The sequence below is a fragment of the Toxotes jaculatrix genome, chromosome 5, assembly GCF_017976425.1.
Source record: "Toxotes jaculatrix isolate fToxJac2 chromosome 5, fToxJac2.pri, whole genome shotgun sequence".
Classification (NCBI taxonomy): Eukaryota; Metazoa; Chordata; class Actinopteri; family Toxotidae; genus Toxotes; species Toxotes jaculatrix.
In genome coordinates, this window is record NC_054398.1 from 12,448,378 (window position 1) to 12,465,105 (window position 16,728).

Genomic DNA, 16,728 nt, shown 5'->3' on the forward strand with positions numbered 1-16,728 from the left:
TTTTACTTCAACATGAACAATGTAGTCTATAGATTGTGAACACCAGGACAGGAACAGAGCTAAGACTACGAAAGTAAGTAATGCAAACGTATGTTTATTTTTTGATGTTTTGCTCTCTTAAAATAGTTAATGAAGAGGGACAGTTAACTTGCCATGTGATGTAATAAAATTCTGCATAAGAAGGGATTCACCAGATGTAAAGATGGTTGCTCCAGCAGCTCGGTTGGTGAAGTTCAAAGGTGAATCTGCTGTCTGAGACGTTGCTCCAAAATCTCCAGTGGGCATTTAATTAAGTCAAGTTTAAGTGACTGTAAAGGCCACAACATATGATTCATCTTCATACTCATCAAACCATTCAGTGATCTCTTGTGTCCTGTAGTTGGGGGCATAGTCACAGTTTCAGCACTGGATAAAAGCAGAGGTGGAAATACATTTTCTCAAGTTCTGTACTTCAGTACAATTTTATGGTTCTTGCATATTATCTGAGTTTTTCAATTTTATGTGACCTCAAATTAATAACTTTGCAAATGGAAGTCTCTGTACACCCACCCAGGTCTTTTCACTTACCCTGTTCCCTGTTATGCCGGGAAATATGTGATTTCACCAGACTCTATGCACTAAGAATGAACCCAACAAGCACAACAAAACCTACAGAAGCGTGAGGGAGATGTCAGTTAAGCAAAGCACTTATTAAACAGCATAACTGAAAACACCTGTGTGGAAGAACCTTGTATATGCATGGCCTTTACAGTATAAAACAGTATAGCCTAGTTAGCATAAGATCCATCTTGAACAGCTACAAAATTAAAATGCTGCTTATAATTAAATGCATCAGTAGTAACAAATAAATGGTATATAATTATAATATAACATTCTGAATATTGAGTACTTCAGATACTTAAAATTCTTTTTCTGATAATACAGATCTAAGGCTTCTGCCACTGGATAAACGCGATCACTTACAATAACTTTGTATTGTTTTCCAATGACCTTTCTCTCTGTGGGGACAAGTGGAATCAAACCATGGCAGGAAGATTTATCCCACAGCACAGAGCCATCAGATGCCCTTGTTCAGTAAAGCATATAGGCTTTAGTTAGTTAGTGAGTTTAATACGGATTCCAATTTAGTCACCCCTCTTGTTTCAGTCAGTTGATAAGTCTTTGTGACAGAAGCTCCTGCCATCAACGTTAATTCAACATTTTTATACATCTTGTATACATGTTATGTGATGACTGATATGTTGAGTGTTCAGTTGTCTGTCACAGTGCACGTGTGTGGAAGCATCATGTTTCTCCACTAATTTATTCAGATTTTTCATTGAATTTGTTACCCATCTGTACATTAACAAAATGAATAGGGTTCATCTATGAACTACTGTACAATCATCCTCAGTCACCAGCATCTTAACTTCACAAACTTATTCAACATACTTCAGTTTCAAATAGAAAAGGAAGAACTATGCAGAACATGGAGCAACATAACACAGTGGAATAAAATCTCTTGCCTGGATAAAGCACCACCATGTGACCAACCAAAGGCTGACTCTCATGAAAATGTCCGGCAGCTATTCACATGGGTTCTGGATGACTATCAGCAGAAAGTCATTCTCTGCAGCAACATAAAAAAAGAGAAGATGTGGTTAAAGTAAGATGCAGTGAAAACAGTAGAGCCAAAGTGTTCCTCTTCTAAATTACAGCTAATGGCTGTGATAATATTAAATGTTTGTTTCAGTGGTCAGCATTAAGTCAACAATACCGATGTAACTACGATGCACTCACCTGGTGCAACCATGATCTCATGTTTCTTGGAGCGGATGCGGAGGAAGGTGAGGTCATTCTGGGGGTCAATATCCCTCACCGTGCTCCTGGCCTTCATCGTGAGGTGACGAAAAAGTCCTGCATACTGAACTGTTGTGGAGTTATCTAAAGTTGTCCTGATGGGAATACCTGAGAAGATAAAGCAGTAACCTTTACAGTCAGACTGAATTGTAAATGTGTTTTATCAGAGGAAATTTCTGTGCTAGATATTTATGTTTTTTTTTGTTTACCTTCTGCATTGACAACTATTGTTCCAATCACACCTTTATGAGCTTCGATCCTCTTCAGTGTTTCCTCAACTTCAGCCTGCAAGACAAAGGAAATTAAAAAAATAATTGATATTACAACCACTAATGAAATGTTTGTTTGGCAAATTCTGCTAATAATATAGTAATAAACAGACTGTCTAGATGATAGCGAATTTAATTTCAGTCAAGTTAATAGTTAGCAAGGCTAGTGCCAGTAGGGTTTTTTTTTAACTAAAATAAGTTATGCTGTTCCGAATGTTTGATTATCTAACATTCATTTAAACATTAAGAAATTTACCGTAAAGTGACATATTACAATAAAAACTTAGGAAACTTATGAACTTATTTGCTCAGTTCCTACCATTTTGCGACAGCTTCTCTGTCTCCTCTGCGCGTCTCTCTTGTTGCCAAGAGAAACGGAAGAGACGTCAGACGCAAGCGGAAGTGTAGCGTAGCCGTCATTGTGTGGAGGTAGGTTGTGTGCTGTTTATCTTCACTGCAAAAATGCCGGAGTTAGCGGTGGAAAATGTGGTCGTACATCCCCTGGTGTTACTCAGCGTGGTTGATCACTTTAACAGGTCAGTAAATTCAACATTTGTGATCAGCCTTTACTGGTTTTGGCAGCTGAAACGTTCAGAAGCTTAACGCCGCTGTTAAGCTAAGCTAATGTTAGCCCTGCTGAGTCAGAGTCCCATTGAGCGTGAATGCATACATGACCAGGCTAGTTAGCTTACCGCAATCAGTTTAGCTCTTCATATAGACATCGTTAAAAAGCAATATACAAAACAATATACTATATAAAACTGTTAAATGAGGCAGTTATAGGCAAGGTGTAATAATCTGCTCTAATTACATGATCTTGTCATTCATTTCATTTGCGTTAGAGAACATGAAGGTTTGCGCATTAGCTTAGCTTACAGCAGCAACCCAGCTAGCTACTCAGTCTATGTTTACGAATTATGGTGAACTAATAACTTAATGTGTTGTGTTAATTTGACTGTTAAATCCACAGGATAGGAAAAGTTGGCAATCAGAAACGAGTGGTTGGTGTCCTTCTGGGATCATGGCAGAAGAAAGTTCTTGACGTCTCAAATAGTTTTGCAGGTGAGTGTCATGATGACAGTATTTGGGGGACGGATCCATTAAAGAACAGTGTTAAATAATAGAAGCATAAGAGGTCGAGATATGCAGTTTTTTTTTTTAAGAGCTTATGGTGTAAGTTCTTCTAAACCTTCCTCAAATTCTTCTGTCCTAAGTAGAGATAACCCAGATGAGGTTATCTGGGTTATCCAGTAGTCAGTATTTTACTGTGGACTCATAACTGCTATAGCACAATATGAAACAAAATGATTCTAAAGGCCAATAAATGTTGTAAGTCTGCCACAGACAGATTTTGTCAGTTCTCAAAGTTATTGTCAATGTTCCTTTCCAGTGCCATTTGATGAGGACGATAGGGATGACTCAGTGTGGTTCCTGGACCATGACTACTTGGAGAACATGTATGGCATGTTCAAGAAAGTTAATGGTAAGGTGCTGCCTATGTTTATGTAATTCATTTGTGCTTCACATTAGTGTGTTACCCTGATTTTATACTTGTGAATAACTGTCTTCCCTGGTTTTCAGCCAGGGAAAGAATAGTTGGATGGTACCACACAGGACCCAAATTACATAAGAATGACATTGCCATCAATGAGCTCATCAAGCAGTACTGTACCAATTCGGTATGTAACTGCTTTGCTTTTTCCTTCTGTTAAATGTGTGTGTATCTGGACGACACCTTGTTCTACTCTATTCATTTTGATGTTCTATAACCCACTCATATATTTCTCTGTCATCCCACCAGGTGTTAGTCATTATAGATGTGAAGCCCAAAGATCTTGGTCTACCCACAGAAGCGTACATCTCCGTGGAGGAAATACATGATGTAAGTGAATCATGGGTTACGCTGCTGCAGATAAAATACCTGTTTTTTCCAGAGGTGATGGGAAACTAGAAATGAATCAATGCATCTTTGTTTAATTGCTAATTCAAACACTGCACTAATAATTTCAAAGGAAGGATTATCATTTGAGAAGCTGCTGTTTAAGAACAAACTTAACTTTAGATAAGAGTTGGAATTATGTTTCTATGGGCGACACACTATTTTCTAGGATGGCACTCCGACATCCAAGACATTTGAACATGTCACCAGTGAGATTGGAGCTGAGGAAGCAGAGGAAGTGGGAGTGGAGCATCTGCTCAGGTACTGAACAAACTTTCAATTCACACACATTATAGCCACATGATTATAGTACGGAATATAAAGGATGCAACTCTGGTACTACTTTGCTGAAATCACCCAAGAGCAAATGCAAATGCAGAAATAATCAACAGGTAACTTCTTGTCTACTTGAATAAAACAAAACAAGCATTTTGTGCAAATTCTCCTCTCTTTCTGTTCACAGAGATATCAAAGATACCACAGTGGGCACTCTTTCTCAGCGCATCACAAACCAGGTTCACGGCTTAAAGGGACTTAACTCGAAACTGCTGGACATCCGCTCTTACTTGGAGAGAGTGGCAGCCGGCAAACTCCCCATCAACCACCAGATCATCTACCAGCTGCAGGATGTCTTCAACCTGCTGCCAGACGTTAATCTGCTGGTAAGTAGTTTGTGTTTGCAATACAAGGTGATTTTACAAGATTTTAAGTGACATCTACTTCACAAACTTTTTTTTATGTACTTTGTGAATTTGAGAGTTTTTTTTTTTATAAAAACAGGATTAAAGCTGCATTATTGGAAATATAAAAGAGTAATTTTACACTACAAATTTTGGGTTTGACTTGATATACAAAATAAAATAAATGAATATACAATAAAACAAAAAAAAATGAAGCTGAAAACGTGAATTCTTTCTTTTAGTCTGCATTTGTAAATGAGCAGCAGCTTCTGGTTTTATCCACTGGAGGGCAAACTGAGCCTGGTTAAGTGAGACAGATATAGTTAATGCACGTTTGTGCTCAAATGTTGTTAGTATAGTATGACCTGCACTGTTGTAGCTTATAACAAACATATATCAACTAAGGGAAGATTTGTGTTTAAACTGTGATTTGCTTTAATAATGATGTCAAATCAAAATTTATATCGAACCTAAATATTAATGACATTTTATAGTCATTTACGGCAACATGTGTATCTACAACCAACATTGTAGATACACATATAAGACCTTGGAGATGAATACTTGCTCTTGTCATATCTGAGAAATTAAAGCATAGTTCTGTGTCTGTTTCTTGGCTCATCTGTTTTCTTTTTGTCCTTAACACTTTGTGTTCAAAAATTTTCAGTGACGCTGCATAAAATTACATTGAATTTATCATTTTGTCTTTCACAATATTTATTGTTTAGCTACCACATCATTGTTCATTTCATACATACTGCGTGTTGTTGTATTGAATTTTATGTGTTTTGTCTTCACAGGAGTTCACAAAAGCCTTCTACCTTAAGACCAATGACCAGATGTTGGTGGTCTACCTGGCCTCACTCATACGGTCTGTGGTGGCCCTGCACAACCTGATCAACAACAAGATTTCCAACCGAGACGCAGAAAAGAAGGAAGGACAGGAAAAGGAGGAAGGCAAGAAAGAGAAGAAAGATGACAAAGAGAAAAAAGATGAGAAGGACAAAGACAAGGAGAAGGAGAAAGCAGATGGTGCCAAGAAAGATGAGAAGAAGAAAAAATGAGTGTTCTTCTTTGAAGGTCTTCTCTCAAATCTCGCTGTCTTCATCTGGATGGTGCTCTACTTTCTGCCCACTGTCACAGTTCTGAATGTGGGTCTCAGGCTAAAAGTAGGGTTCTATATGGGGAATGGTGTCATTTGAGATTCGGCCTCATGGTCACAAGTGGCCACTCATAAAGACTTTTTAATAACGTACAGAGATGAGGATGTTTGCTTCTTTCGTGTTCTGAACTACGAGAACGTGTTTATTCTGTTTTCGTAGCTGCCCATGTTCCTGGTCTTCTACAATACCTGGTATTGCTCTTTTGTAAGATGGAGATTTTTTTTTTTTGTTTCTGTATCACTCATTAAATTGGGATCATATTATACGTTTTTTTTTTTAACCTGTTCTTTCTAAATGTAACAGCAATTTGGTACATTGTTGTACAATATACGTGCATGTAGGTATATGTACAGATATTTTTTGCGATTAAGTACAGTATTTCTAAAAGCATGGTTTTGATTGAAGCCAACATGGAATGAGAATTCCCCAAAAAGTTAAACAGATCCTTAAAGTGCTCCCAAAAATGAAAATCTGAATTTCTGTCAAGTCCATCTGCTGATGAGGATCGTGTCATGTGGCTGAAAGCCCCAGAAAGGTAAAAGAATGTATTAATGTGACAGGACGCGATGTGTAAGAATTTAATGCAACAATGAGGAGGGTCACTGGGGTAACATCCGCGTGTAGGAACGGTTATGAACTCACATCTGATGCAGTTTAACCGCACACGGGGAGCAACGTGGTGCTTTTACAGTGAAGGGGCGGAACTGTCATCTGTTATATTTTTAAAACTGCGTCATCTGCAGCTTCTCGGAGACGCTCGCGCTACATCGCTGCCACAGTTACCTCAGCTTGCAGCAGCAGCAGCAGTAGTAGTAGTAGTAACCAGTATAGCGCATTTTAAGCTCAGGTTGTGTCGGGCAAATCAGATTATTGGGAAGGTAAACTGGATTCTGACGTAAAGGGTTTAACCCGCCCCCCTCCTCCTCCTCCTCTTTGCACAGCCCCGCCAGAAGAGCATCGCATGTGCAGCTCGGGCTCGTTCGTGGTCAGCAGCAGCCTGTGAGGGGAGAGCAGCTCGGTCAGCCTCCAGTCAACAACAACCACCCCCCTCCTCCTCTTCCTCCTCCCTTTCTCGGTTTCTCCCCCCCAACCCCCTCTGGGACCTGAGCATGACTCCTCAGACATTTCACTGCGACTGAACGGAACTACACGGCCGCCGGTGACATGGCTTCGTATCTGCAGGTGAGGCTGTGAACCGCTGTCCGGGGATTTGTTTGGTATTCTGATAACTTGCTCACTTGTCGGGGTGTGGTTGTGCTGCGCGTGCTGCAGGCCTGCAGCAGGTGGCACGGGCTTTCCAGTCCCTCTTTCAGTGTTTTAGTTGTGATCTGCCTCATCAGCGTTTGATGTCCGTTTGCAACCCCAGCCCTCTCCTCAGTCATGTGTGTGCGGGCGATAAACAGGTGGTTGAGAGGCTCAGTGTTGTCAGGGGCGGGAGGACAGCTTGGCTTCACTTTGATTAAATGCGTCTTTTCGGCGCACGTTATCTGCCAATGCCAACAGTTTTGCGCGCAGTTGAAGAGATGGCTTCTCCTTCGTCTTATTCCAGATCGCTGATGACGAGAAAGGCCACGAGCTGGACCTTTTCTGTGTCCCCAGACATTACGAGAACGATTTGGACAAGGTGATCATCCCCCATGGACTCATCATGGACAGGTAAACCAGTCAAACAGCAGCCTCACCACCAGCGCCAAAACAATGGGACTTTCTCTCTCATGTCATCTTACTCACTCTCTGGCTCTTTCTGTTTCACTGTCCCCAAGAAACACACTCACATTCGTGGCTTATGCTGGGATTACAGAAATGAATTATCCTGTATTTGTTTGACAAATGACTGTAGCCTACATCCTGAAGTGCATTTGAATGTGGATTTGGAAGAGAGGGTTTAAATAATGGTCAGTGCAGGGTAGTAAAATGCATTGTAAGCAATTATGTTTAAGTGCAATGTCATGTCAAGGATCCCCTCCCTGTCCATACAACTATACTGCATTCACCACTGCACTGTAATTTATGATGCATCTGTTTCCTTTGTTTCCTGTTTCGTGTTTGGTCCAGGACAGAGCGTCTGGCTCGTGACATAATCCGGGACATGGGGGAACACCACATCGTAGCTCTGTGTGTGCTAAAAGGGGGCTACAAGTTCTTCGCAGACCTCCTGGACTACATTAAAGCACTGAACCAGAACAGTGATAAATCAGTCCCGCTGACAGTGGATTTCATTAGGGTTAAGAGCTACTGTGTAAGCTGCCTTTTCTCATTTAATTTCCGGGAACCGCTTGTGCTGACGTGAGGTGTGTGACATTGGCTTGGCAAAGTATAAATGAGAACAATTTTTTTGAAAAATCAGAAATGGGCCACTGCAGTGTTCACGGTGTGGAGGCTCAGGATGCAGCACAGAAGCATTTTGAAAATTGAATGTAGACCTGTGGTGAAGATTTTTCTGGTGATTTTAAGCAGAACAGGAAAGACGAGGTTAATCCATAGTGGATCTTTAACAACACTGAAATGGATCATGTCTCCTCTTTGTGTCCCCCCAGAATGACAAGTCAACAAACAGTGTCCAAGTGATAGGAGGGGATGAGCTGTCCAATCTCTCAGGCAAGGTTAGTCTTCTGACGATTGTTAGGAAGAAATGCTTCAACTGCACTGTAGATTTATACATAATTAACTGTTCTTTCATTTTTCTCTGCAGAATGTTTTGATTGTTGAGGTAAGACGCTTCTTTTTTACTCTGTATTGCAGATGGGCGATGAGCATAAAATCTGTAATTGTAATTTTACATTGGGATATCTGTATGCTGCATATCATGTTATTATGAATGATACTGTAAAGAAACTGTCCACTGATATGATGACCAGAGAGGAGTGTGTGTTTTTGGTTAGTTAGCAAATTAAATACCTGACAAAAAGTACTTCATCACAATGATGCAATGAAATATTTTCCATAATGGTATAAATAACTAAAGGGGATACATTTAGACCTCTCTATAAATGATAGGTTGACTCTTTATTTTCTCACACTACTTTCTACTCACTATTCTTTATTGATTTACATCTTAATATTGCATGAGTTTTAATCAATATTTAATCAGTTTACTTTGTTAAATTTATACATAATTTGTTCATTTAAAACAAAGTGGATATAGAACAGAAAGTTCTTTTGCACAAGTGTTGAATAAATGTCATATGTTTAAGTGATGTTTCTTTTATTTATGCCTCCACTTTGTTGTGACCTCCTCCTGTGTGCCGCATTGGTAAAAGGATATTGTAGAGACGGGCAGGACGATGCAGACGCTACTGTCCCTGCTGAGTGAATGTAATCCCAAGATGGTTAAAGTTGTGAGGTAGGTACCATTGCAAGCTGTTTATAGTCCAGGAATTATGACATAAATTAAAGACTTAAACTATAACTGGATGGTGTGTCTTCAGAGAGAGTGCTCTTAGCTAATGGACGCTCTCCTTTAGGGACTGTATTAGAGATGTAATGTGACAGAGGGAGAGAGCAGCTTAAGAGTTAATCTGCCATACTATTAACTGCACTGTAGATGTAGAGGCCATTTGTCTGATGTATTCCTGATAGCTGGTTGAAACAAGAAATATGTTGAAGCAGTTGTGGGTTTTCTCTGATGCTTGCATTAAAACATAGTGGTCTAGGTTGTGTTTGGTCTGCTTTGTAGGGTCATTTTTATCACTTTGACGTCAGCCATGTGATCATGTATCACCAATATGCCTCTTGCCATTGTGAATAACAATTCCTTACTGACCTATCCGTTTAAATAAAATTCTGACTTAAATGGCCTAGTTCATGCAGACACACACACTTTGCCATTTTGGTATCAAGAAATGCACACAGTAGTTCCTGTTCCTGCTGTTCCTGATTTCTACTGCCGCCCCAATATATTAGTGCTAAATAAAGTTTTATTTGTGTTGCACAAAGCACTGAAGAAGTGCTTTGAAGGACTCAAAGTGCCTATTGTTCCAGATCATTTGCAGACCTTTCTGTAAACCTTTTTCCTTTACAACCATTTTTGATGTAGAGCAAAAATACAGCAAGGTGTGAGATTATTCTGAATGACTAAACACTTGTTAATGGAAAGTGGTATGTTGGAGTTTTTACATTTTGTGAAATGTGAAATTACATTTCAGTGAATTAAGCTGTAAGGCAGAGGAGCTGTGATCACTGGTCACCTCTTATCCTGTGCTTTAGTTCTAACACTGCATCCATACATGTAAAATAAGCTCCACACAAAGAGGTTGATCTTGAACCGTGAATGGGAATCCGTTTGGCTGAGGTGTTGTACAGGTTACCAAGACAATCAGTGCCATCTGTCAGGACTTAAACCTGCACTGAAAAGGTTGTGGTGACGGTGATCGGTTATTTCTCTTTGATATTTTAAGTTCTCTTCAAAAGCATTTGTTTCATATATCCTGTATTTTCTTTTCCTCATTTGCAGCCTTCTGGTTAAGAGGACCCCGAGGAGCTCAGGGTACAGACCAGACTGTGAGTACCTCTGTCCTCACATTACACTAAGACGTGTTATCTGCATAGTGTAGTGATGTATGTTAGAGCTCATTTCATGCCTATCACTCATGTGTGTGAGTGTGTCTGGTTCTTTGAAGGGTTGGTGAACTGTTATTTAATAAAGCTGTGTTTTCCACGCGGGATTAACATTCATTTTAGGAAGATCTACTCTGAATGTAGCCAAGCTGGGCACTTACGCACTAATGCATGTCTGATAACCCCCTGCTCACACTGTCTCTGATTATGTAATGCTTTTAGGTTTGAGTTGGATAATCTCTTTAAGATTGTCCCTCAAGGACAGCTGTTACTGTAAGCGTTTTGACTTTCCACGATACAGCACTGACAGCTTAAGTACAACCTTACACACACACACAGTAAAAGAGCAACCCCCGTAAGTTTAGTAAAGAGCCTCTTTCTGGGTTAATGTTTCTAGATCTTATTTCAGATCAGCAAGATGAGCATAGTTTTACCTCCGTTGCACTTTAAGTGGAAGTTCTGTGTTTTCTTTACATGACTCACGTTGGTGGCATCTCTATTTATTTTAGATATTGGCTTTGAGGTACCAGATGCGTTTCTGGTAGGATACGCTTTGGACTACAATGAGTACTTCAGAGATCTCAGTGTAAGTTTGCTGCAGTTGATTACTCCATATGAAAAATGAAGACAGACCTCTTATGAAACAACAGCTGTGTTCCAGTTCAACACTTCATAATAACTGTATACAGTATGTACATTATTCTGATTCTTATAGTGTGCCCGTTTTGCAATTGGATTACCAAATATCAGTGTACTTAACTGTTTTGTACTAACAGGAAATCATGAAGTAAAAATGCAAAACAATGTATGTATATCAATGAAACTTCCACCACTGCCACTTAAACGTCACCACAAGAAAGCAAAATGTTTTCCTAAGATTCTTGGAGCGCAGGTATAAATGATAAAAAAAAAAAAAAAAGAGTGATGGCTAAATTCCATGTAGCTGCCTTGGTTTCAGGGTCCTGCCTTGCTGTTATACTGTTGTGGCTCAGTGGGATACTTTAATAGAACAAAGCTGTTAATAACTTTTAACAACTTCTGTGCGTTTTCTACTATGACAAGTCAAAATGTCTGTTGTGACAAGTGCTTGTTCTGCTGGAGAAATGCAAAAATCTTATTAATTTATTAAGACTTAAGTAAATGTTTTCTTAGAAATGTTTCATTTCCTTAAACTAAATCAAGGACATGACCTCAGGTGGGTTTTTACACTGTGGGAAAAATCTTGTACTTGGACAATAGAAATTAATTAAACGTGAACTCATTGTCTGCTGATTTGCTCTAATTTCAGCACATCTGCATACTGAATGACCAAGCCAAGGAGAAGTACAAAGTGTAAGCAGATGAAGTGCTGCAGAGGCAATGACTGAATCAATGAAGACTAGGACCACTGTGATGACCCTCCTTAGCTTTTGCTGTGTTTTGAATCTTATTTATTTTTCTACATAAGAATCCACAAAATGTGACTTGTGGGTTGTAAATAACTTTAAGAAGAAAATTTCTTTTGCCCCCTATGGAATAAGTGGGATCATTTATGTACATTAAGAATATTTTGGTTGTTAAATTTTAATTTATTTATTCACTACCTGTAAATTGCAGTTTTATCTTGGAGATGGAAAACCAATGTCATTAATTTGCTCTGGCTCATTAAATCACAGGTCTCATGCTGCTTTATGTTCAGTGAGCTGTGGGCTGTTAGCAGCTCTCAGTTTGCACACGTTTTTGTTTCGGCTTAAACTGCTGATATATCTTCTCATCATGCCATAACATGACTTGGAATGTACTGTATGTTTTATTTCATATTTAATGTTTTCATGGAGGACCTGTTTACAGCAATACAAATCTCGCGAAATATTGGATCCTGTTTTTTCGGTTGCGCTTTGTCGGCTTTCCCACAAGAGGGAGTAACGTTGCACTTTTTAGTCATATTCAAGCACAAAAACTAACCAACCATTTTCAAATCCCTGTCCATTCATGCGGTTGTTCTGTGGGTTTACATTTATAATATATTGTCTCTTATTTCTGAGAATCGAATATATAATAGCTATCAAACTAGTCACTACAGCTAACCGGCTAATGGTGGCTAAGGCTCGTCGCATAATATGACGATATATTTTCATTTCGGGTGTTTTGTTATCGTCTAACGTTAGCCTAGCCGCTGTACAAAAGAATAATTTCAGCTGCCATGAAAATACTGCAGGCAATAACAATGATGCCGTCTGACATATTTTTTTTAAAATCTTGTCCGCAACAGCGTGACTGGCAGGTCTGCAACCTCATTTGCTATGTAACATTCTGCCTTAACATTGGGGTTAGCTTTTCTGCTAACGTTAGCTGATCGTTTGACCTTGTGACGTAAAATATACAGGACGGCCACAGCTCGTTTAGGGTTCACGGTTTTAGAACAGTTTATAGCCACACTTTCATGTTTAGTAGTTGACAGAAATTAACGAGCCATTTAAGTCGCAATAGAACCAGGAAACATACAGGTTCACGCCGTTTACGAGTGTTTTTCATTTGCGTGATATCGGTCGGCTTCCAGTTTGTTTTTACTTTGGACCTCGGTGTGTCAAATGCTCACATTGTTTTTTGTAGCTGTCTTCCACTTTTCTGCGTCTGCTTTGAAAGCGAACAGATACCATGCCTATTAAAGAGGAAACTATAGCCATTTTAAAGCAGTTTGATATTGGAAACAAGTTCTCTTATCTACCGGTGCTGCCCAAAGCCTCTGTGCTTATCCCGCTGATTGTGAAGAATGGAGAGCTGTACACCTTGATGACTCTGCGTTCAAAGGAGGTAACCGGCACAGATGTCAGTTTGGTGAAGGATTTTATGCAATTTAACTCAACTTTTCAGTGAATTTTGTCTCTCTTTAGCTACGGACCAGTGCTGGTGAGGTGTGTTTCCCCGGTGGGAAGAGAGACCCCAGTGACAAGGATGATGTGGACACAGCTCTGAGAGAGGCTGAGGAAGAAATAGGACTGCCACCTAATGGTGTTCAGGTGGTGTGTAGACTGTTCCCTATCATTAACAAGGTAGGACAATAAAAATGACTTTTCCATGTCTTAAGCAGCAGTTGGTTTGGGTCCATCTTTTTTCTCACAAACCCCCCCCCCCCTCTAATCTTTTAAAACAGAGTGGTCTGTTGGTGACCCCGGTGGTTGGATTCATAGAGGAGTCGTTTTGTCCATGTCCAAACCCAGCTGAGGTCAGTGCCGTGTTCACAGTCCCTCTGGACTTCTTCACCAGCGAGAAAGACCACTGTGCTGCACATGGTGCTTCTGGGATGGTGGGGCTGTTGCACTCATTTCATTTTGTGGACCCTGATTCAGGAAGCGAGTATCACATATGGGGCCTGACTGCCATGTTGGCCATACTGGTGGCAGCCGTTGCTCTCAGGAAAAAACCTGAGTTTGACATTGGTTTTGACTCTGAGGATCCGTTATCCTTCTTCCAACAGGTTCTACATAGAAGAATTAGTAAACTTTGACAGGGTCCTTTCCTGATGTTAACAATACGTTTGGGCCTGTGCAAACTACTGGACACAAGATTTGTTTTTAACAGCAGTGTATAATTTGCTGCATTAATCATTGGGATACATGTGCAATGTGAAACTTGACTTACATGCAAGGTGTTTTTGAAACCATTAATATAAAAGCTGATTCACACATTTTTTTGTTTTACTGTTTAACCTTTCAGAGCTTTTTTTAATTAGTACATCTAAAATCTAGAGGGGGCAGAATAAAAGCAAATCAAGACATTTAGATTTTTATTAATTCATTTAATGTAGCAGCAGGATTACAGATATAAACAGAAGAGTATACAAATGTCCAGACCAAGGCAAAGTACATGTTAATAATAGTTCAGATGTATGATAACACACTGGGGTTGACCTTTATCCCTACTGCAGGGTTTTAAGGCTAGATACTAAAGCTCAAGCTACACAGAACGGATACAACAGAACTGTTGGAGAATGTGAAATAGAAAGCGAACTAGGAAAAGTGAGCAAACCGATTACACACAAGATACAGCTCACACTATTGGCAATTAACAGTTATCATGTTTGCTCCATTTGATCAAGCATTTCACAGCAACAATAGTAATGTTGACAAGCACATCAACACAAGAAAGCTCTCCATAAAACAATCTCCACTGTCTCGTCCCTTTTACCTCACATGTACAAATCTCATGAGGCGTGGAAAAAACATTTTCAACAGAAAATAATAAACAAGTCGACAATTCACTGGTGAAGCTGCACAATATTATGTTGAGAGTACTCACTCTGATATCTTGCAATGGATTTCCAAAGAGAATGTGTTAATACTAAAATATATTGGTATGGGCTATGGTTGCGCTTGTGTTGTAGAAATAAAATTTAAATCACTGAAAAGTGTCCTGATGTTAAACAGTCCTCAAGGTTAAAAAGGACGAAGAGCCAAATAGCAGTGACACAAAAGGGACACCAGTGAACACAGCAGAGTAACGGTTAAGTTATCAAGGCACACAAAGTTCTGTTCAAAGCATCACAATTGAAATTCAAGATACCCCTGCAGTATATTTCACATTTAAATATACATGGATATTCATTTACATGACTGAAGGACAAAACCGATATTGTGTAAAGATTTATGTGCTGTCTTCGCCACCATTAAATCAACGTATCACATGGTTTTTTCAGGTGGAAGTGGCTATTCGAAGAGTCAGACTGAGCATCCTGGATTGCTCTGAATGAAACGACTGGAGGTGAAAAACATGAAATTACACCACAATCCAAGACAAAACAAAACAATCTGACAAATGTACAGTGACACAAATGACAGTTGTTGCCACCCCCACCCATCCCCTCTGCCTCAAAATATATGTTCTCTTAAAACTGTAATTGGTCCGATGTTCGATGTAGAGCAAGCTCTATGTCCACACCATGAGGTAAAATTTACATTCATGAAACTGAAGTCACAGGTTGGCTTTCTGTGTTGGTATGGCTTTAAGAGGCATTACTGTTCCGCACTTCCTCCGCAACATCATGTGCTCTTAAACTCCCCTAACCCAAGAGGAATGGAATGCTTGGAAACATCACTACTGCGCTCTAACGTGATCTACAGTTAATGGATGAGTCAAAGTGCCATTTGAGATGTATGATGTTAAAAAAAAACCAAAACAAAACAAAACAAAACAAAACAAGAAGTTAAAAAAAAAAGCCACACACACACAAGAAACATAGCCCATGAAATATGTTATAAAAATTGGGTAAAGCCAATGTTAAAACAATAGAATTAAGTTCTAACATATTTGCTTGATGTCCACTTAATTACATCTCTAATTTCAGTCATACACTTCACAAAAGACCGGCGCTTCATTTCAGGAAAACATACCAGCAATGATATTCTGTGCTATGAGCATAAACCAAAAACTTCAGTTTTACAAAAATACTCTACATTTCGATACATGGATACAAAATTCTAAAAAAGATAAGTTACTTTAAAATGGATCACTAACAGCTGCAGGACAAAATAGTTTGACTATGAAAATGTAAACAGATGCATATGTGAGCAATGCTACTCTAAACATTTGAATTATTCTCAAAAATTGGCTTTTTGATAATGCCAAATTGGCTACTGTTGTAGATATGGAAAGTACAGCAGTATTACTTTGCATCAAAAAATAGAGTAATGTAATGAGAAATGTAAAAATTGGTGGAAATGTTAACGAGGGATTAAATGATCCATGGAACAAAGTACCTTTACATATCTTTTTATAAATGTTGTACTAAAAACAAAACAACATGCTGAATTGCTATCCATGTAAGAGCTGCATAATTTCAATGAGTAAGTATAAACGAGTAAACATGATGAGAGCATCTGAAAGGACAAGTGTGCGACAAGATGACAAGGATTCACAACAGGAGCTTTGGTATGCCTGGGTGCACTCCAGTCTGACCCCACAACAACAGCCAGCTCTCTAGACTCAACTCTGCTTTAAAACTAACAATTAATGTCAGTGCTATTGATTTAAGTATAAACTGTTATTATGTACTAACATCACATCAGAAGTGCCCATCACTCCTGTACATAGCACCATAGATAGAATCAAAATGGCGGCCTCTATGTAACAGAGATTTCATTTACCAGTGAGCCCCTGTTCACAACACAAGGGACGGGTACTGGGTGCCAACTTCACATGGTGCCAGCCTGCGCACGGTACCAACACTGAGACAAAAACTTAAATATCTAACACAACACAAGGTAAAACAGTCTCAAGTGACAGACTGAGCAGTAAATAGTACA

The 16,728-nt window shown here is 39.3% G+C and overlaps 4 protein-coding genes across 5 annotated transcripts; 3 read left to right on the top strand and 1 right to left on the bottom strand.

The window, feature by feature from the left end:
• Positions 1-131: 131 nt before the first annotated feature.
• On the bottom strand, positions 132-2,471 carry LOC121182135 (dynein light chain roadblock-type 2). 2 transcript variants are annotated; one of them, XR_005894092.1, is made up of 5 exons: positions 2,428-2,471; positions 2,049-2,124; positions 1,780-1,947; positions 568-1,609; positions 132-405 (listed from the first exon to the last, which is right to left on the bottom strand). XR_005894092.1 is itself a non-coding variant. In XM_041038486.1 (4 exons), the coding sequence occupies exons 1-4, from the start codon at positions 2,428-2,430 to the stop codon at positions 1,566-1,568; spliced, it is 291 nt and encodes a 96-aa protein (XP_040894420.1). In that variant the 5' UTR covers positions 2,431-2,471; the 3' UTR covers positions 132-1,565. The 2 variants fall into 2 exon arrangements, 1 of the variants encoding a protein (XP_040894420.1); XM_041038486.1 differs by having other exon boundaries at positions 132-1,609.
• Positions 2,472-2,506: 35 nt separating this feature from the next.
• psmd7 (proteasome 26S subunit, non-ATPase 7) lies at positions 2,507-6,155 on the top strand. Its single transcript, XM_041039393.1, has 8 exons — positions 2,507-2,644; positions 3,079-3,170; positions 3,499-3,591; positions 3,690-3,787; positions 3,910-3,990; positions 4,217-4,308; positions 4,511-4,709; positions 5,528-6,155. Exons 1-8 carry the CDS (start codon positions 2,571-2,573, stop codon positions 5,789-5,791), a joined length of 993 nt encoding a protein of 330 aa, XP_040895327.1. The 5' UTR covers positions 2,507-2,570; the 3' UTR covers positions 5,792-6,155.
• Positions 6,156-6,763: 608 nt separating this feature from the next.
• On the top strand, positions 6,764-12,303 carry hprt1l (hypoxanthine phosphoribosyltransferase 1, like). The gene is made up of 9 exons (XM_041037564.1): positions 6,764-7,072; positions 7,440-7,546; positions 7,946-8,129; positions 8,428-8,493; positions 8,583-8,600; positions 9,151-9,233; positions 10,344-10,390; positions 10,957-11,033; positions 11,736-12,303. The coding sequence occupies exons 1-9, from the start codon at positions 7,055-7,057 to the stop codon at positions 11,781-11,783; spliced, it is 648 nt and encodes a 215-aa protein (XP_040893498.1). The 5' UTR covers positions 6,764-7,054; the 3' UTR covers positions 11,784-12,303.
• Positions 12,304-12,823: 520 nt separating this feature from the next.
• On the top strand, positions 12,824-14,114 carry nudt7 (nudix (nucleoside diphosphate linked moiety X)-type motif 7). Its single transcript, XM_041037563.1, has 3 exons — positions 12,824-13,240; positions 13,321-13,479; positions 13,581-14,114. The coding sequence occupies exons 1-3, from the start codon at positions 13,085-13,087 to the stop codon at positions 13,932-13,934; spliced, it is 669 nt and encodes a 222-aa protein (XP_040893497.1). The 5' UTR covers positions 12,824-13,084; the 3' UTR covers positions 13,935-14,114.
• The last annotated feature ends 2,614 nt before the right edge of the window (positions 14,115-16,728 follow it).

Coding starts and splice junctions, on each gene's coding strand:
- hprt1l (XM_041037564.1), top strand. Junction 7,547..7,945: donor CATGGACTCATCATGGACAG/GTAAACCAGTCA, acceptor TGTTTGGTCCAG/GACAGAGCGTCTGGCTCGTG. Junction 8,130..8,427: donor TTAGGGTTAAGAGCTACTGT/GTAAGCTGCCTT, acceptor GTGTCCCCCCAG/AATGACAAGTCAACAAACAG.
- psmd7 (XM_041039393.1), top strand. CDS start 2,571: ATGCCGGAGTTAGCGGTGGAAAATGTGGTCGTACATCCCCTGGTGTTA. Junction 2,645..3,078: donor GTGGTTGATCACTTTAACAG/GTCAGTAAATTC, acceptor TTAAATCCACAG/GATAGGAAAAGTTGGCAATC. Junction 4,710..5,527: donor TGCCAGACGTTAATCTGCTG/GTAAGTAGTTTG, acceptor TTGTCTTCACAG/GAGTTCACAAAAGCCTTCTA.
- nudt7 (XM_041037563.1), top strand. CDS start 13,085: ATGCCTATTAAAGAGGAAACTATAGCCATTTTAAAGCAGTTTGATATT. Junction 13,241..13,320: donor TGACTCTGCGTTCAAAGGAG/GTAACCGGCACA, acceptor GTCTCTCTTTAG/CTACGGACCAGTGCTGGTGA. Junction 13,480..13,580: donor TGTTCCCTATCATTAACAAG/GTAGGACAATAA, acceptor CTTTTAAAACAG/AGTGGTCTGTTGGTGACCCC.
- LOC121182135 (XM_041038486.1), bottom strand. Junction 1,948..2,048: donor AATAGTTGTCAATGCAGAAG/GTAAACAAAAAA, acceptor TTATCTTCTCAG/GTATTCCCATCAGGACAACT. Junction 1,610..1,779: donor TGAGATCATGGTTGCACCAG/GTGAGTGCATCG, acceptor ATGTTGCTGCAG/AGAATGACTTTCTGCTGATA.